The sequence below is a fragment of the Megalobrama amblycephala genome, linkage group LG17, assembly GCF_018812025.1.
Source record: "Megalobrama amblycephala isolate DHTTF-2021 linkage group LG17, ASM1881202v1, whole genome shotgun sequence".
NCBI lineage: Eukaryota > Metazoa > Chordata > Actinopteri > Cypriniformes > Xenocyprididae > Megalobrama > Megalobrama amblycephala.
Genome location: NC_063060.1, coordinates 4047013 through 4067655, shown reverse-complemented (window position 1 = coordinate 4067655; position 20643 = coordinate 4047013). Strand labels below are relative to the sequence as shown.

The window sequence follows — 20643 nt, the reverse complement described above, 5'->3', positions numbered from 1 at the left end:
AATGGTCTACTACATGTGACAAACAAATAATGTGTGATTTTTAACAGTATTTTTATTTATTGAAATTAAGTTTAATTACATAGCATATTACATTTAATTACATACTAATATTATGCATTATTATGCATTGTAAATTATGCAAAATAGCAGCATTTAAATGGTTCTCCTTTTCCTATGTTCTCCTTGCTGTCATATAGTGTCTCTCTCAGTGAATGGGACACAGATTTTACTAGTAAAATTTATAAAATTAATAATATATGTGTCAAATAATGTTCTTAGTCTTTTCTTCCTGTGGGGGAGACTACAATAATTTACTATGAATTAAATGGAAATCTAATTAAATACAATTTATTGTGTAACCAAAATACCAATAATGCCCAAAAGTAAAAGAAAAAACTTTTAATTACTTTGACTTTTGACTACTTGACTTTTAATTATAAACAACCCCGAAATACACCGGGACTTTTATTTTGAAATGTCTATACCATTGCAGGCTGATCCTTCAGATTCTTACAACCGTATAAAACATTTTATATAAAGGCCATAAAGTAGACATTGTAATAATTCATCAACTTGAGTTCATTAGCAATCGCTTGGCATAATTCTGCTCTTTTCACTGATTGAGAATCACTTTGAAGCAGTCTGAACATAGAGTCTGAAGCGCTGTTGCGCAAGCTTGTAGAACGTGCAACAGCGCCGCCTTGTGACTTTTCAAAATGCAGCGCCCGTGGGAATGTCAGTGGGAGTAAACAGTTCTGACGCACACATAACGAGCAGGTACGAAACGACTAGCTATTCGATAGCGGATGGTTTCATTATCTTGCGCGGATATGAAAATATAAGAGGATAAAAATAATAAAAGCAAAAATGTGTCTCCAAATATACTTGGGCGGCCGTTATTATACGTGGGCGGCCCACCCAAGTTAAGTCTATGTGTGGGAAGCACTGATCTTACATACTTTGGATGACATATCTTTGTTTTTTTATTATTATTAAGGCCTTTGGACAAAAAAAAAAAAAACGTGTCTGTCACATCATTGACCCATATATATATATATATATATATATATATATATATATATAATATTATATAAATTTTTTGTATTTAATTTTTTTTTTTTTTTTTTTTTTTGGGCAAAATAGTTTGCTGAGTTTGTGTTAGTCACCCACACTTCTATCTAAAATGGAGTTTGATACTGTTAGTTGATTTTAGCCTGAAGGACATTTTATATTACAATATATCTGACATTTGGAATATATGAAAACATTTGGAAAACTTGGTAAATAAACTTATTTCAACTGAATTGTTTGTATCATATATCTACAATATGTTTCTCATGTTTTGGGGGGGGGGCAGAATAAAAGAATGGGGTCATTTCAGGACTCAGATCTATTAGTTACTCCACATGTCTGTTTTGTACTGTTGTGTTTGCACAGATGGTTGTTGCCATAGTGACATAATTACAGTAATTAGCTATGCTACAGTGCATTTGTGTTCGTTAATTCGTTTTAGGATTGTAGTTTGATCCAGTTTATTTGAACACCTACAGACACATGTTGGATCTCCGACGGGGTGAAGTTGTGTAACTAACAAGTACAGAGAAGTACCATGCTACTGGTATTTTTTGTGTGAACAAGATACCATGGTAATACTATGTTTTTGGACATATTTTGTAGAAAGTGTTTTAACATAAACTCTCTGTGTTCTTTGATTGGTTTAGCTGATGCAGCAGCAGGCGGCGATCATGGCTGCTTCTCACGGTGGTTATTTAGCGCCCAGTGTTGCGTTTCCAGCAACACAGATTCACCAGGTGGGGGCGCTCAACATGAACGGCTTGCCGCCCACCCCGATGACACCTGTTTCAGGTGAGACCGATGCACACCTTTCAGTGACTGCAGTTCTGCCTCATTTAACTTTGTTTCGGATGTTCCTAAAATATCTTTAAAATTTAGCAAAACTGTTCAGTACTTCACTAATGTGATATAGTTTGTGAAACCGGTTATTCAACACAGTAAATTGTAGGGTAAGAGATATTATATATATATATATATATATATATATATATATATATATATATATATATATATATTCAACACATTATATTATTATATTACAACACACAATATTAGGGTAAGACATAATTCTATCAATGAATAAGTTCATTTTGGATATTCAACACCACAAATTATAGTTTAAGACATAATTTTATCCATTAATAAGTTCATTTTGGATATTTAACACAACAAATTATAGGGTAAGACAATTTTATCCTTTCTGCTTAAATACTTGAAAATAATTTTAAGCAGATTAAGTTATCATGTTAGTTAATACATTAACTAATGTTTAACTAATGAACCTTATTGTAAAGTGTTACCCATGAATGAATACTGACCAATCATGTTTTATTAAATAACATTAAAAGCACAATATGTAAGAGTTTTTATTAAAATGTCCAAAAACCTCTAGAATAATGTTATATATTTTGTTGACTTGTGTACTGTACTTACATTTTTATAAATGTTTCCAACAATGTTTAAATCCAGAGAAATCCACAATTTTACATTAACTCATGATTTCTGCCATGAAGTCCCGTCGGATTGCTTTCCATCGGCTGTAGAGGTCAACTTCCGTGATTCCACGCTCGCTCACACCATCATTAAGCTATGCATTTGTTATTGTTTTAAATAGGCGACCTCTAGTGACTTACATATTAATTACTATTAAAAAAGATTAAGAAATGCTGTAGGAAATATATTGCTCAGCAAATGAGACCTTATTACCTTGATCTCTTTGCCAAAGTAAATTTTTAATGTATGATTTTATGCATGTAGATACACTAAAAAAATTAAATAGTATTTTTTTAATAAAACATACTCCAATAATTGTTTTATTTAACTTTGAAAAAAAAAGTCAGCTCTGTGAAATGAGTATACGCTACATTTTTGTTACATTAGGTCGGTTTACTGGCAATAAATATCCCTGATTTACACTCAAACCGCATCTCACACTGAATATCAGCTTTCACTCCCAGCTCACCTGATCAGTGTCATGGACTGGAACACGTTAGAGATTCCTATTGATCCGTAGGAATCGATGAGCTGGATGTGAATCACATCTCACGGATGTGTTTCAGATAGTGACCGCTGGTCCCGCACACACACAAACAAACACAGCTGCGTCGTCTTGCTCTTCTTAGCAGGCGTTTAAAAATGGGATACAGGATAGTCCACTGGGTCCAAGATGAAAATAAGCTCCTGAATTTGAGAAGCATTCTAAAATCCATCCGCCGGTCATAATTTAGACTGTAGTCATTTTTGGAATGTTCACTGAAGTTCACTGTAGATGTTCAGAAGATACAGTGCAGAAATAAAGTTTATTTTGACCATAAAGCTAACACACATGTTAGTAATACTCCAGTTTTGATTTCATATGGTCTTTAATTATGTATACATGGAGCTCCCAAATAGGCACATGGATTTTAGGCGGCCACATTTGTTTGTCTCCTGTAATTGCACGCTGTTCGAAATGCCAGGCCTTTGACTGACAACCGTAATCATCTCACGCTCGAGCGATCTGTGCCCACACAGAACAGATGCTTTCATCTGTGCAGAGGATGACCTTTAGTCTGGGTGCTGTTCTGGGCTCAGAGTTTGCCTTTCATATCCTAATGAATCTAATGATGTGACCAGCAGGAAGTTGATCTGAGACCAGCGCGCTCTGATGCTTTATGCAAATGTGTCCGGGGTCACTTCCCCTCCGACAAACAGCTACTGATCACATTTAACAGAGTTTGGCTCCCATTCTTCCCCTCTTGCTTTGATTTATTAAAACTTTGCATATATTTATATCATTCAAATTATATTATTATTATGTTATATAAGACACACTACTAAGTGTCTCCCCATAAGAAAGAGTGTGTTATAATACACTCTTTTTTTCTCCTCACTGACCATGTCAGATACTGTGAACACACACACTTTTATATACACAATAACACTATACACTCGCCCAGCATCCACTCTCTGTATTGATTTGATTTTTACTCTGACCGCCTATTGACCTTTGTTGCTTCTAACCTGTGTGTGTGTGTGTGTGTGTGTGTGTGTGTGTGTGTGTGTGTGTGTGTGCGTGTGTGCGTGTGTGCAGAGACACAGAGAGTATCTTGGAGTCTCTGGAACAGACAGTAGTAGACATGGCAGACTAATTTATCATGGCTCCATGGGACCACAATGCACAAAGCACTGCAAAAGATACAAAAGCTCTCCTGGGCCTGTGCTGTCCCACACACACTCAGTGCACATGGAGATTCCTGCTCCATAAAGAGTAAATATTTGGCTACAGCTGTGCTGTGATGTGACTTTCTGCGACATTAAATGCAAATACAGTCATTACCTGTTTAGCTAGCTGTCAAATCCTGTACGTACACAATACCCTGAGCGACTTCCTCCAGTTTTATAGGGCAGAATTTCACAGCTTTTTTTTTTTCGTCTTGTCTTGCGACTAGAGAAGACTTTTGACTGTCAGCATAAAATTTGTTCCTATTTGCAGTTTTTGCGGTCCAAGAACCTCACTCTACAGTTTTTTTTTTTTTTTTTTGCTCAGACAACTTAGATAATTAAGTTGGATGATTATCGTAGGTAAAAAGGGTGTTTCTCTAGGTGTTGTCAGAAATGGGATAGTTCACCCAAAAATTAAAATTGTATTTTAATGGATTTTGTGTGCGTGTGTGTGTGTGTATGCACACGTTTTTGTGACATATCAGGATACAAATGTGTATAATGACATGGGTATGACAGGTATTACAAGGAGAGGGTGACTTATGAGGACATTACAGCATGTCCCCATTTTTTAAAAAGCTTATAAATCATACAGAATGAGTTTTTTTGAGAAAGTAAAAATGTGCACAGTTTCTTGGGTGCACGGTTTTAGAGGTAGGGGTAGTGTAGGGCAATAAAAAACCAGGACATTATAAAAACCATTACGCCTATGGAATGTCCCCACAATTCACAAAAACAAACCTGTGTGTGTGTTTGTGGTAACGGCCTTCGAATGAATCTGTCTAATTCTGCTGGTTGAATTTCATGTTATATATTAGAGTAAAAGAGCAGCTCTTCCCTTCAGCAGTCTGATTTATCTCAGTGTTTCACTGAGCGTGTGAATTCACTGTCAGGTGTTTGGAAGTGTTATTAACACTCTCTGACTCACTGTCACACTTACATTTCTCTCTACGCTCATTCTATACTCCTCCTTTATCACTTTCCTTTTCTCAATCCTGCTGGAAAATCCGGCTAAAACCAGATTGGTGATTGCTATAGCACAACATGAAGTTGATTAGTTGGTAGACAACCCTGGACCAGAAACAAACCAGTTATCATGCATGTTCCTGATACTGTATGAGCTGGTTTTTCCAGCAGGACCCTTAAAGGTGCCCTAGAATGTTCTTTCACAAGATGTAATATAAGTCTAAGGTGTCCCCTGAATGTGTCTGTGAAGTTTCAGTTAAAATACCCCATAGATTTTTTTTTTTAATAATTTTTTTAACTGCCTTTTTTGGGGCATCATTAACTATGCACCAATTCAGGCTGCGGCCCCTTTAAATCGCGCGCTCCCTGCCCCCCCGAGCTCTCGACTATAAAACAGTGCATAAACAAAGTTCTCACAGCTAATATAACCCTCGAATGGATCTTTACAAGATGTTCGTCATGCATACTGCATGCATGCATTGGATCATGTGAGTATGGTATTTATTTGGATGTTTACATTTGATTCTGAACGAGTTTGATAGTGCTCCGTGGCTAACGGCTAATGCTACACTGTTGGAGAGATTTATAAAGAATGAAGTTGTGTTTGTGAACTATACAGACTGCAAGTGTTTAAAAATGAAAATAGCGACTGGTCTTGTCTCCGTGAATACACACTCTTAAAAATAAAGTTTCGAAAAGGGGGTTTTCGCATCGATGCCATGGAAGAACCATTTTTGGTTCCTCGAAGAACCTTTCATTGAGCAGTTCTTAATAGAACCATTTGTTTCCTTAACGTGAAGAACATTGTAATGATCTAAAGAACCTTTCGCCACCGTAAAGAACCTTTTGTACGATGGAAATGTTCCACGGAAGATAAAGGTTCTTTATAGAACCATCAATGCCAATAAAGAACCTTTATTTTTAAGAGTGCAGTAAGAAACGATGGTAACTTTAACCACATTTAACAGTACATTAGCAACATGCTAATGAAACATTTAAAAAGACAATTCACAAATATCACTAAAAATATCATGTTATCATGGATCATGTCAGTTATTATTGCTCCATCTGCCATTTTTCGCTGTTGTCCTTGCTTGCTTACCTAGTCGTTAATACGTTAATATTGGCTGCCCTTGTCTAATGCCTTGAACATGGGCTGGCATATGCAAATATTGGGGTCATACATATTAATGATCCCGACTGTTACGTAACAGTTGGTGTTATGTTGAGATTTCGCCTGTTCTTCAGAGGTCTTTTAAACAAATGAGATTTACATAAGAAGGAGGAAACAATGGTGTTTGAAACTCAATGTATGTCATTTCCATGTACTGAACTCTTGTTATTCAACTATGCCAAGGTAAATTCAATTTTTGATTCTAGGGCACCTTTAAGCAAGATGATCTGCGAGTTTAACCGGCTGAGCAACTCAATGACTTAAACCAGTTTGGTCTAGCTAGAAACCGGCCACTGTGTTCCAAAATCCAGCTGCCATCTTAAGCTGGTTTTCTCTGGATTTTCCAGCAACGAACAGCAGTGTTACATAAGACCAGACAGCACAGAAATACATGATGTGTTTGATTTGACTCAGATGCTTTTTTTCTATTTGACTGTAGATCAGACATTAAAGAGCCCAGTCCTCAGAGAGACCAGCACACACCCTTCAAAGTCTACAAAACACACTGTACACTACACAAAGACAACAGTCAGGAGGGATGATGAGATTTCTCTGGCTCTCTCATACCTTTGTGTTTCTTTGTGAGTTCATCATGAGTGCTATATATTCAATTTGACACTTGAAGCAAACTGAAGCTCTGACATTCTGCATAATATTTAGTGTTTCACAGAAGAAATTATAAATTATAACAAAATGGATAATTTTCAGGTGAACTATTCCTTTATCCGTGCAGTGTGTGTATGCTGGATTGTGTTTGCCCCTCTTCTAACCACCTGCTCTTCCACAGTTTGACTGACAGTAAAGTTGAAGCGTGTTGATCTGTTCAATATTAGACACAGCCAGCAGCACATCAGACTTCAGTTCATAATCACGCTTCTGCATCACACGTCTACTGTACTGCACTGTTTGTGAGGCTTTGCGTTATTGTGTTGAAACCTGTTATATATACACTGTATATATAACTGTACAGTGTACTTGCACTACCGTTCAAAAGTTTGGGGTTAGTCTCTTCTGCTCACCAAGGCTGCATTTATTTGATTAAAAATACAGTAATAGCAGTAATATTGTGAAATATGATTACACTTTAAGATAGCTGTTTTATATTTGAGTATTTTAAAATGTAAAATTTTCAGCATCATTACTCCAGTCTTCAGTGTCACATGACCCTTCAGAAATAATTCTAATATGATGATTTGCTGCTCAAGAAACATTTCTGATTATTATCAGTGTTGAAAACAGTTGTGGAAACCGTGACATTTTTTTCAGGATTCTTTGATGAATAGAAAATTAAAAATATCAGTTAAAAATAATAAATAATACATTTAAATTTACAGACAAGGCCTTAACCATGTCTTGAACATATGGGGGGGATAGTGATTTTTTTTTTTTGTTTTTTGGGGGGGGGGTATTGTTTTTTTTATTATTAAAAGGAATTAAATAATTAAAATATCAAAAGGGATTTAAGGGAATAACGAAAAAGAAATAAGAACAGTAAAAGTTCCAGGTCTATTGTATTTAATCAATTTAAACTATTTGCAAATAATATCTATTTTTTAAATATATTCACACACATTAATCATGTCATATTAATCAAATAATAGCATGTCTTTTAATTCAAAGTGGTTAAATTTCATAAAAATGTTGCGTAGTTTGCATCACTGGCTATTACTGTCAGTCGCTGAATATTTCAATCAAAACAGTCATCAAATATTAAATGTTATCTACTTACTCGCCACATTCACTGCTAAAATGAAAGCATCACATTGGAATTTACACTTGTCTACTGTGAACAGTAAGCCCCGCCTTCTTTGATTTGATTGGCCAGCTCACTCATTCTGACAGTGATGAGCGCTGTTAGACCGCTGAGGCAGATCAGCCTAAACATTTAACTCTTAAAACCTTTTTTGTCATCCTAACAACAAACAGAGCGGTGCATAATGGAGTACAGCAGAGCAGCATCAAGAATATCAAATATTGGGGGGATTTGGCATTTGGCATTTCTAATTATTGGGGGGGACTTGTCTATGGTATTACGGCCCTGGGTTCAGGTATTCCCTAGGTCAGTGCAACCGCGCTCTGAGCGCTGCGGCTCTTTAGCGCCCCCTTGTGGCTCCCTGGACTTTTTCAAAAATGTATTAAAATGGAAAAAATATATATTTTTTGTTTTCATATGGTTTATGTGAGGCAGACACAAACATCAGCCTAAACATTTAACTCTTAAAACCTTTTTTGTCATCCTAACAACAAACAGAGCGGTGCATAATGGAGTACAGCAGAGCAGCATCAAGAATATCAAATATTGGGGGGGATTTGGCAATTTGGCCATTTCTAATTATTGGGGGGGGACTTGTCTATGGTAGTTACGGCCCTGGGTTCAGGTATTCCCTAGGTTATGGGGACAAAATGTCCCCACACAGATGTCAATATCCAAAATCCTTGTCGTTGTGATGACATTTTGGTCTCCATGAGGAAAACAGGTTATAAATCATACTAAGTGATGTCTTTTGAAAATCTAAAAATGCAGGGAAGGGGATAGAATATAAAGTTTATATAGAATATACGCTAAAAAAAAAAAAAACAAACAAAAACAATCACTATATCTACGGAAAGTCCCCATAAAACCCAACATGTGTGTTTGTGTACAGGTTTAGCTTTTTTTGAGGGCCAAATATCCTCACTTATGTACTGAAATATCATGACAACCGACTAGCGAGGACATTTTACTGGTCCTCAATAGTTAAAAAGACTTATTATATCGGCCAAAGCGTGTTTGTATTTAAATCTAGTGTTTTGCGCATGTTTCTGTGATGGTTTAGTGGTAGGGCTTGGGTTACACAATAGAAAATATCATTAACCTGATATAAAATCAATGGAAGTCTATGCAATGTCCTCACTAATATAGTGAAACAAACGTGTGTGTGTGTGTGTGTGTGTGTGTGTGTGTGTGTGTGTGCAATTCACTTAGAATTCAGACTGAACACATTGGTGTGCAGAAACCCCAGATCATGGCTGAATTTGCCCTCCAGGCATAAACTGGTTACATCCACACTGTGCTGAATCAATATCAACTGTCAGCACATTCTGACATGGAATCAATTCCGATGTAGAATCAATGTGGAAAATTGAGTTGAAACAGCAAAATATCATTAAAACGGCAGTAATTAAAAGTGATTCCAGCTTGTGAAGTTCAGTTTCAACATGATGCTGGTCTCGGATCAGTGATTTTTGTGTCCGTCTCAGGTTTGAGCTCTCCGCCAGCTAATCTGGCCTCCTCTGGCGTGCCGAGCATCGTGACTCCCATTGTTAACGGATTCAGCGGGATCCCTCACCAAGCCAACGGTCATCCAGTAGAGGCGATGTACACCAACGGCCTGCCATCGTACTCCACCCAGAGCCCGACCGCAGCCGACACACTTCAGCAGGCATTCACGGGCGTCCAGCAATACACAGGTTTGTGCTCAGGAGAAATAGTGGAGATCTCAGTTATGTTTCATCTAGGTGTCAGTATTTCTCCTGAAGTTCCTTTGGAAACAAAAGAGTCAATAGTTGTAATCCAGAAAGGGTATAGAGCTCTAAAATGAATTTGGAAATGTTCATATTGAGATCTCTGACTTTGGAATGCAGACTTTGTCTTTGCAAATCCGAACACATTTAAGACATTGTTGAGATCTCATCTGAAACTCTAGAGGAGACACGTGTGAGATTACTGGGGTCTTTTTCTCAGGAGAAACATCTGAGAAGCAGGAGACTCTCAGTTTGTTCTCCATTTAATCTCATTGTCTAGGAGAAACAATTGAGGTATTTGCAATATTACAGTGTTTAGATATTGTGTTTGAGGTATAGTGTATCTTTGCAAATCTGAGCACAATTTGAGGCATTGTTGAGATCTCTTCTGAAACTCTTGAGGAGACACATGTGAGATTACTGGAGTCCTTTTTTCTCAGGAAAAACATCTGAGATGCAGGAAACTTAAGAAAAGTCTCAGTTTGTTCTCCATTTAATCTCATTGTTGTCTAAGAGAAACAATTGAGGTAATTGAAATATTAAAATGTTTAGATATTATTTTTAAGACACATGTGAGATTACTGGAGTCTTTTTCTCAGGAGAAACATCTGAGAAGCAGGAGACTCAGTTTATTTAGGAGAAACAATTGAGGTATTTGCGATATTATAATGTTTAGATATTGTGTGAGGAATAGTGTATCTGCAAATCTGAGCACATTTTAAGACATTGTTCAGATCTCATCTGAAACTCTAGAGGAGACATGTGAGATTACTGGGGTCTTTTTCTCAGCAGAAACATCTTAGAAATCTCAGTTTGGTCTCCATTTAATCTCATTGTTGTCTAAGAGAAACAATTGAGGTATTTGCGATATTACGATTTTTAGATATTATTTTTAAGATATAATGTATCTTTGTAAGCCTGAGCACAGTTTGAGACATTGTTGAGATCTCACCTGAAACTCTAGAGGAGACACATGTGAGATTACTGGAGTCTTTTTCTCAGGAGAAACATCTGAGAAGCAGGAGACTCAGTTTTTTCTCCATTTAATCTCATTGTCTAGGAGAAACAATTGAGGTATTTGCAATATTACAATGTTTAGATATTGTGTTTGAGGTATAGTGTATCTTTGCAAATCTGAGCACAATTTGAGGCATTGTTGAGATCTCTTCTGAAACTCTTGAGGAGACACGTGAGATTACTGGAGTCCTTTTTTCTCAGGAAAAACATCTGAGATGCAGGAAACTTAAGAAAAGTCTCAGTTTGTTCTCCATTTAATCTCATTGTTGTCTAAGAGAAACAATTGAGGTAATTGAAATATTAAAATGTTTAGATATTATTTTTAAGACACGTGTGAGATTACTGGAGTCTTTTTCTCAGGAGAAACATCTGAGAAGCAGGAGACTCAGTTTATTTAGGAGAAACAATTGAGGTATTTGCGATATTATAATGTTTAGATATTGTGTGAGGAATAGTGTATCTGCAAATCTGAGCACATTTTAAGACATTGTTCAGATCTCATCTGAAACTCTAGAGGAGACATGTGAGATTACTGGGGTCTTTTTCTCAGCAGAAACATCTTAGAAATCTCAGTTTGGTCTCCATTTAATCTCATTGTTGTCTAAGAGAAACAATTGAGGTATTTGCGATATTACGATTTTTAGATATTATTTTTAAGATATAATGTATCTTTGTAAGCCTGAGCACAGTTTGAGACATTGTTGAGATCTCACCTGAAACTCTAGAGGAGACACATGTGAGATTACTGGAGTCTTTTTCTCAGGAGAAACATCTGAGAAGCAGGAGACTCAGTTTTTTCTCCATTTAATCTCATTGTCTAGGAGAAACAATTGAGGTATTTGCATTATTACAATGTTTAGATATTGTGTTTGAGGTATAGTTTATCTTTGCAAAACTGAGCACAATTTGAGGCATTGTTGAGATCTCTTCTGAAACTCTTAAGGAGACACATTCAGATTACTGGGGTCCTTTTTTCTCAGGAAAAACATCTGAGATGCAGGAAACTTAAGAAAAGTCTCAGTTTGTTCTCCATTTAATCTCGTTGTCTAAGAGAAACAATTGAGCTATTTGAAATATTAAAATTTTTAGATATTATTTTTAAGACACATGTGAGATTACTGGAGTCTTTTTCTCAGGAGAAACATCTGAGAAGCAGGAGACTCAGTTTGTTTAGGAGAAACAATTGAGGTATTTGCGATATTATAATGTGTAGATATTGTGTGAGGAATAGTGTATCTGCAAATCTGAGCACGTTTTAAGACATTGTTGAGATCTCATCTGAAACTCTAGAGGAGACATGTGAGATTACTGGGGTCTTTTTCTCAGCAGAAACATCTTAGAAGTCTCAGTTTGGTCTCCATTTAATCTCATTGTTGTCTAAGAGAAACAGTTGAGGTATTTGCGATATTACGACTTTTAGATATTATTTTTAAGATATAATGTATCTTTGTAAGCCTGAGCACAGTTTGAGACATTGTTGAGATCTCACCTGAAGCTCTAGAGTAGACACGTGTGAGATTACTGGAGTTTTTTTCTCAGGAGAAACATCTGAGAAGCAGTAGACTCTCTGTTCTCCATTTAATCTCATTGTCTAGGAGAAACCATTGAGGTATATTTGAGATATAGTGTATCTTTGCAAATCTGAGCACAGTTTGAGACATTGTTGAGATCTCGTCTGAAGCTCTAGAGTAGACACGTGTGAGATTACTGGAGTCTTTTTCTCAGGAGAAACATCTGAGAAGCAGTAGACTCTGTTCTCCATTTTATCTCATTGTCTAGGAGAAACCATTGAGGTATATTTGAGATATAGTGTATCTTTGCAAATCTGAGCACAGTTTGAGACATTGTTGAGATCTCATCTGAAACTCTAGAGTAGACACGTGTGAGATTACTGGGGTCTTTTTTCTTAGCAGAAACATCTGAGAATCAGGAGACTCTCAGTTTGTTCTCCAGTTGTCTAGGAGAAACCACAGATACAGTATATCATCTCCAAACCTGAGCACAGTTTGAGACGTTTGTTCAGAAACATTTGCTCTCCATTTAATCTGCTGTTTAGCAGAAACAACTGAGATGTTAAAGAGATTTGTGATTTATTTTTTTTCATTCCATGCAGTAGATATTTTCTCAAATGTCACAGAAAAAAATAACTTTGCTCATGGAGTGTTATTGCCGGTAGGTGACTTTGCTGTGATTGAAACCTCAGGTTCTATTCGAATTTTCGGGATATTACAGCTATCATACGGATGCCTAGAGATCTGTCATTTTAAATCAGTTTGATATATGATGAACGTGCTTTCAGATTTCATTGCACTGTGATCCTGTCATATTTCATTAGCATATAAAGGTCAACCTTCGTCTTGTCCTTATTCTTGCCTCATCTGTCCCTCTCTCTTTCTCTTTCTCTCTCTCTCTCTCTATTTTGTATTATTATGCATATGTCTGCAGCCATATATCCTGCCACAACACTGACCCCTATAGGTCAGACACTGCCACAGCCTGCTCAAATCATCCAGCAGCAACAGCAGCAGCAGCGGGAAGGTTAGTGACAGAAATCACAACCTTCATTTCTTTCACTAAACACTGTCTCTGTTGTACAGACATCTCTACTATGAGCCAATGAAATTCAGATTAGATATTTCTATCTAGAAGCATCAAAAGTTCAACTGCTTTTTTGTTACAACTGAGTTCCATTTTAGAATCTTCACTTTCAATTACATCACTGTCAGGTGTTTCCTGATTGGCTCGTCACATTTGAACTTTGTAAATGCCACAAATCCCTAAAGATGAAAAGAAAACAGTGGAGCATGTTATGATTTGTTTAGTTGTGTTGCTTGTGTAAAATGCATATGTATTTCACTGATGCAGTAAATAAATAATAAACCTTACAGCTCAGTCTTATATTTCTATCATACATTTCATTTGTGTTTTCATTATTTTCATGAAGTCTAAAAATACAAGTTATGTTAGCCACAGCATATTAAATACGTGTGCGTCTGTTTCAGGTCCCGAGGGCTGCAACTTGTTTATCTATCACCTGCCACAGGAGTTTGGCGATAACGAGCTAATGCAGATGTTTCTTCCGTTCGGATCCGTCATCTCGTCAAAGGTGTTCATGGATCGAGCCACCAATCAGAGCAAATGTTTCGGTCAGACACCACTTCCTGCTTTCAAACGCACTCTTCTGTCTCTCTCTATATATATACTCTGTATCTTTCTAATCAGTTGATCAAATATCAGGGTCAACTTTTTTGTCACATGTGCCAGTACTGGCACTTTATACTTTTTCAATTATATATATATATATATATATATATATATATATATATATATATATATATATATATATATATACACTACCGTTCAAAAGTTTGGGGTCAGTAAGATTTTTTAATGTTTTAAAAGAAGTATCTTCTGCTCACCAAGCCTGCATTTATTTGATTAAAAATACAAACAAAAACAGTAATATTGTGAAATATTATTCCAATTTAAATCAGCTGTTTTCTATGTCAATATACAGTAAAGTGTAATTTATTCCTGTGATCAAAGCTGAATTTTCAGCATCATTACTTCAGTCTTCAGTGTCACATGATCCTTCAGAAATCATTCTAATATGATGATTTGATGCTCAAGAAACATTCATTATTATTATCAATGTTGAAAACAGTTATTTACATTTTTATTTCATGATGCTATGATGAATAGAAAGTTCAAAAGAACAGCATTTGTCTGAAATCTAAATCTTTTGTAACATTAAACACTACCGTTCAAAAGTTTGGGGTCAGTATGAATTTTAATTTTATTTTTGAGGGATAGAAATAAAATTAATCAATACTTTTATTCATCAAGGATGAGTTAAACTCATCAAAAGTTACAGTAAAGACAATTATAATGTTAGAAAATATTCTATTTTAAATAAATGCTGATCTTTTGAACTTTCTATTCATCGAAGAATTTGTACTCAACTGTTTTCAACATTGATAATAATAATGAATGTTTCTTGAGCATCAAATCATCATATTAGAATGATTTCTGAAGGATCATGTGACACTGAAGACTGGAGTAATGATGCTGAAAATTCAGCTTTGATCACAGAAATAAATTACACTTTACTGTATATTGACATAGAAAACAGCTGTTTTAAATTGGAATAATATTTCACAATATTACTGTTTTTGTTTGTATTTTTAATCAAATAAATGCAGGCTTGGTGAGCAAAAGATACTTCTTTTAAAACATTAAAAAAATCTTACTGACCCCAAACTTTTGAACGGTAGTGTATAGGGATTTCTCATCAGCTGCTTCTGATGTAATTGCATTAAATACTGTATAGAACAATTCTATATAAATCAATAATGGATTTAACATCTAATGTTAAAATGAATGTTTTAATGTACCTTCTTCCTTTAAATACACCTAATGTTAGACTATAATTCTTACATTGTGATTTAAACCATGCATTATGTTTCAGTTCCTAACATATTACCAGCCAATTGGCAATTAACCCTTTTTATTTGCCAAATGTTTGTCAGTGTTTGCCAAATGTTAAATTTGGACCCAGGGTGCCTGCGCGCGGGCTGTGTATGTGTGCGTGCACGTGTTTTTGTGACATATCAGGGCACGAATGTGTATAATGACATGGGTATGACATAAGTATTACAAGACGAGGGTGACTTATGAGGACATTACCCCAATGGCCCCATTTTTCAAAAGGCTTATAAATCATACAGAATGAGTTTTTGTGAGAAAGTAAAAATGTGCACAGTTTCCTGTGATGGTTAGGTTTAGGGGTAGGGGTAGTGTAGGGGGATAGAAAATACGGGTTGTACAGTATAAAAACCATTATAGCTATGGAATGTCCCCACAATTCACAAAAAAAACCTGTGTGTGTGTGTGTGTGTGTGTGTGTGTGTGTGTGTGTGTGTGTGACTGATGTGAGTTTAATGAAGGTTTATTGGTCTCCTCACTCACACCGAGAGCCTTGACTGTCTGGAATCACATATATTTATATTCATTCTCCACATTCCACATAGGCTCTCTGGAACACGATCCCAGCGCAGAAATCAAGCTGCTTCACTCTCTCCCATTAGTTTAATTTGATTCAGTCTTCTCAGTCTATTTGTTTCCTTGAGGATTTGTTGTCCATTTCTTTCCACATGAATTAAAAATGAGTAACTGTGGACGTGGCCTAATACTGTTATACCGCAGGGACTATAATATACACACAACATACACACACAAATAAACGGCACAGTCTTATCCAGATTCTGCTGCTCTGTTTACCTCTTCTCTGCAGGCTTTGTGAGCTTTGATAACCCCGCCAGCGCTCAGGCTGCGATTCAGGCCATGAACGGCTTCCAGATCGGCATGAAACGCTTGAAAGTGCAGCTGAAACGGCCGAAGGATGCCAGCCGTCCATACTGACCACAACCAGGGATGCATACGTGCACTCTCAGCCATTAGGAGAGGTAGGCCACAGCGCACAGACCAAAAAGTCGATACTTTAATGATGCCAGAGCTGTCCATCATAACATACTGCTGGCTTATGTCAGGTGTTTGGCTTTCTTGGCTCATTCTATGTAGAATATATCATCCCTATATTGCAAAAATTTAGTTATACTGATCTAAGTGGGCCTACCCAGGGCCTAAAACTAACTTTTTGCCACACCTGCCAATGGCTGGTGACTTAAAGGGATGGTTCACCCAAAAATTATCCTATGATTTATGCACACACACTCAAGCCATCTCAGTGTGTTCTTTCAGACGAACACAATTGGGGATATATTTTAAAAAAAAAATATCTTGGCTCTTACTAGCTTTATAATGGTAGTGAATGGGGGGGGTGTACGGAAGAGGATTAGGGCCAAGCAATAATAAAAAAATAAAACCATCTCATGATTAAAGTTGTTAAATTTCGAGAAAAAACTCGTTAAATTTCGAGAAAAAAGTCGAGATAAAATGTTGAGAATAAAGTCATTAAATTACAGGAAAAAAGTCGTTAAATTATGAGAACAAATTCATTAAATTATGAGAAAAAAAAGTCGTTAAATTTCGAGAAAAAAAGTCGTAATTTAATGACTTTATTCTCAACATTTTATCTCGACTTTTTTCTCAAAATTTAACGTCATTTTTCTCATAATTTAACGAATTTGTTCTCGTAATTTAACGACTTTTTCTCCTAATTTAATGACTTTATTCTCAACATTTTATCTCAACTTTTTTCTCAAAATTTAACGTAATTTTTCTCATAATTTAACGAATTTGTTCTCGTTATTTAACGACTTTTTCTCCTAATTTAATGACTTTATTCTCAACATTTTATCTCGACTTTTTTCTCAAAATTTAACGTAATTTTTCTCATAATTTAACGAATTTGTTCTCGTTATTTAACGACTTTTTCTCCTAATTTAATGACTTTATTCTCAACATTTTATCTCGACTTTTTTCTTGAAATTTAACGAGTTTTTTCTTGAAATTTAACAACTTTAATCTCGAGATGGTTTTAATTTTTTATTATTGCTTGGCCCTAATCCTCTTCCGTAGGGGTGAGATTTTAAAGAGATTTAAAAAAAAAAAATGATCCATCCATTATAAAAATAATCCATACGGCTCCAGGGGGTTAATAAAGGCCTTCTGAAGCAAAAAGAAGAAAAATATCCATATTTAAAACGAATTTATAAACTAAAATAACTAGCTTCCGGCAGACAACTGTACACATACTGCGCAACTCGACTTACGCCACAAGAGTAACCCCTGACGCGATGTATGACGCAGGATGTAGGTGTCACAGACACGTCAGGTTCCACCTCACTCCCTTACCCACGCACTCAATCACCAGCGTACTGATCACCGCCACCTGTTACTCATCAGCACTGCAATCACCACCACTACAAAACCACCACACTCACACACACTCACTGTCCGGTCTCGTTTGCACTACTACACATGTATGCTTACCTTAAGGACTCCCAACGACATACTTACCTGCTCCAGCGATCTCCTCCATCTCCTTCGTCTCCTGTTCTCCTCGTGTGCCTACCTGCCTGTGTGTGTGAGTGTCTCCGTCATCTCCCTCCATTGCATCTCTCCGCCAGCATCTGCAAGACAACATCAGGACAGTATTACATTCTCTCCTTCTCTCAAGAACTACATATCTGCTTACCATCACCCTGTGCTCTGCTAATTGGTAAATAAACTTACCTGGATTGCTTTTACCTCTGCCTCCGTGTCTCTGTTGTAACAGTAGGAGTATCGTAAGCTTAGACACCTCTTGCGGTTTAAACAAATAGGGCTGTGCAACAAACTCAAGCTCCACATCTCTTATATCGAAATCCTCCGACATTTCTCTTTAAAATGTCTCGTTTTGGACTTCTAACTCATGACCGGTGTTTTGTTTTGTTTTGCTTTGCTCTATCCTCTGTGCTTCTGTGTTCGTCTTTGTGTCATGTGTCGGGTCAGAGGTCATTCTTCCACCACAAATCGATGTATATGGCCATCTGCCGGAAGCTTGTTATTAAAGTTAATAAAGTTTTAAATATGGATATTTGTCGTACAAAAACCCACCGCTTCACTTCAGAAGAACTTTATTACCCGACTTGAGCCGTATTGATTATTTTTATGATGGAATCACGCCCCCCATTCACTACCATTATAAAGCTTGGAAGAGCCAGGATATTTTTAAATATATATCCAGTTGTGTTCATCTGAATGAAGATAGTTATATACAACTTCAATGGCTTGAGGGTGAGTAAATCATAGGATTATTTCCATTTTGCAGTGAACTGTCCCTTTAAGAAAATATTCTGGCCATAAATATTTTTTACCAGCCATGAAACATAGATTAATCCTTATTAAAATTACAAAAGTTATTCAGTCGAGAGCAATGAGAGATTGTTCTTTGTCTTGTGTTGCTTGATTAACATTAAAAACACAGACAGCAGCAGGAATATTAGGCTGCTGTCACTTTAAGAGCTAATGCACTGATCCAATATACTGATACACATGCGTTTTCTTTCTCAACTGTTTATGTTCAGTTAAGACAAAACTGACTTACATGTTTACAAAGATACTTGCCAAGATGGGCATTCTGACATAATTTTATTTGAATGTCTATTTGAGTGCAAGAAGACATGAAGGAGAACTCAATTCAGTATTCGCACGCTGTATAAAAGTGCAGCTTTCAGGGTAACAAATAGAGATTTCAATTTCTGGCCCGTCAACTGTCCCTAGTGTTATTCATGTTTGTTTACATTTTACATTGTTAGAATTCATAAAAATGTTACCGACTGATGATTGACACAATTTCATATGCTAGCCAAAACCTATTTTTACTCGCATTTGGCTTTTGGCGAGTGTTAATTTTAGGCCCTGGGCCAACCTATACTAAAAATGATACCAGTCATGCAAATGCAGTTTTTACTAATAATTTTTACTTTTCTCTAAAAACTGTCAAAACAAGTGAAAAGATCAGTATAAGTTGCTTTTGCTAATTTGCAAACGTTTTTATGTTCTGCTTAAATAATAATTTTGAGAAGCATGCCGTAAAGATTAAATACAGTTTACAATTCTGTAATATTATTTATTAATTGTAATTATAAGCAAACGGATAATATCAGGCCTTGTTTTTTTTTTTTTTTTTTCATTTTAAACAGTATCATTTTTCTAAATACCATATTGTATACCAAGTATTAAACTGGTTATAAATAATAATTTTAACTTGTAATATTGTGTTTTATAATATACAAAATCACACATTAATAATGTCTGATTTTACTAGTGTTTGTTATTTTTATACTTTATTAATAATTAGTAATTGAAAGTTATTATATTATTATTAATTATATCAGCCATTCTAAAGGGCCACAATGAGACATATCATTATCAGTTGTTATTATTATCAGCCAAAATGTCTGTATCACTACATCCCAAGTTTTGAGTTTAAAAGAGTGTGCTGAATGAAGTAATCTCTCCTTTAAAGCCGCAAACATCTCCGATAAACTCTTCCGGCAAACAGTCTAATGTTTTCTGGAAGCTGCAAGAGTGGATGATGCAATCTATCAGCACACCTGTATCATGTCATCTCTCTGAATCCTTCTATCATGTTTAATGTGATGTCAAGAGCGCAGGCCTGAGTTTTAGCTTCACACGGCTCTCGCTGTGACTGATGGCTCCTGGTTCGACATCCAGGTATCAAGCTGTCAGCATGTAGCGGAGCTTTTTTCCTCCTCTGCTGCTGGTGTCTGTCTCCCGAGTCAAACTCTGACATTTCTCTCTCTCTTTCTCTCTGGCAGGTTTTGAACAGTTGTAGTCTTGACGTTTTGACGGATGGAAACTTTTCTTGAAAAACTAACACACGGAGAAAAAAAAAAAAAAACGACACAAAAAAACACGAAGAAGCAAACAACAAGCGCATAAGGGAGTTTTGAGAAGCATATCGCATTTAACGAAAGCGTGCGTTTCCACAAAGCGATGAAAGACTGGCGTGACGGGGGACGACAGCGACGGCGAAGACGAGGACGAAAACAAACAAACTGAAAACTTTTTTTCTCTTTTGAAAAACGCTATATACCGAACACTTTGGAAGAACAGTGCATGGCTGGGACCGGGAGAGTTCACTAAAGCAAAAGACGGATCCATGCACATATCAAAAGACAGTCGTAGCTTTTATTTGCGAGGAATAATGAGGGTTTAAGGGTAAAATGTGTATA

The 20643-nt window shown here is 36.2% G+C and overlaps 1 protein-coding gene across 1 annotated transcript in view; it reads left to right on the top strand.

Annotated features, from left to right (window-relative positions):
- LOC125251008 (CUGBP Elav-like family member 5) overlaps window positions 1-20291 on the top strand; it is a 193850-nt gene extending 173559 nt beyond the window's left edge. The window contains exons 7-12 of the mRNA XM_048163873.1: window positions 1722-1866; window positions 9659-9868; window positions 13385-13477; window positions 13942-14085; window positions 16233-16404; window positions 20227-20291. Coding sequence (XP_048019830.1) covers window positions 1722-1866; window positions 9659-9868; window positions 13385-13477; window positions 13942-14085; window positions 16233-16360 — 720 coding nt within the window. The 3' untranslated portion in view covers window positions 16361-16404; window positions 20227-20291. The remainder of the gene's footprint in view (window positions 1-1721; window positions 1867-9658; window positions 9869-13384; window positions 13478-13941; window positions 14086-16232; window positions 16405-20226) is intronic.
- The last annotated feature ends 352 nt before the right edge of the window (window positions 20292-20643 follow it).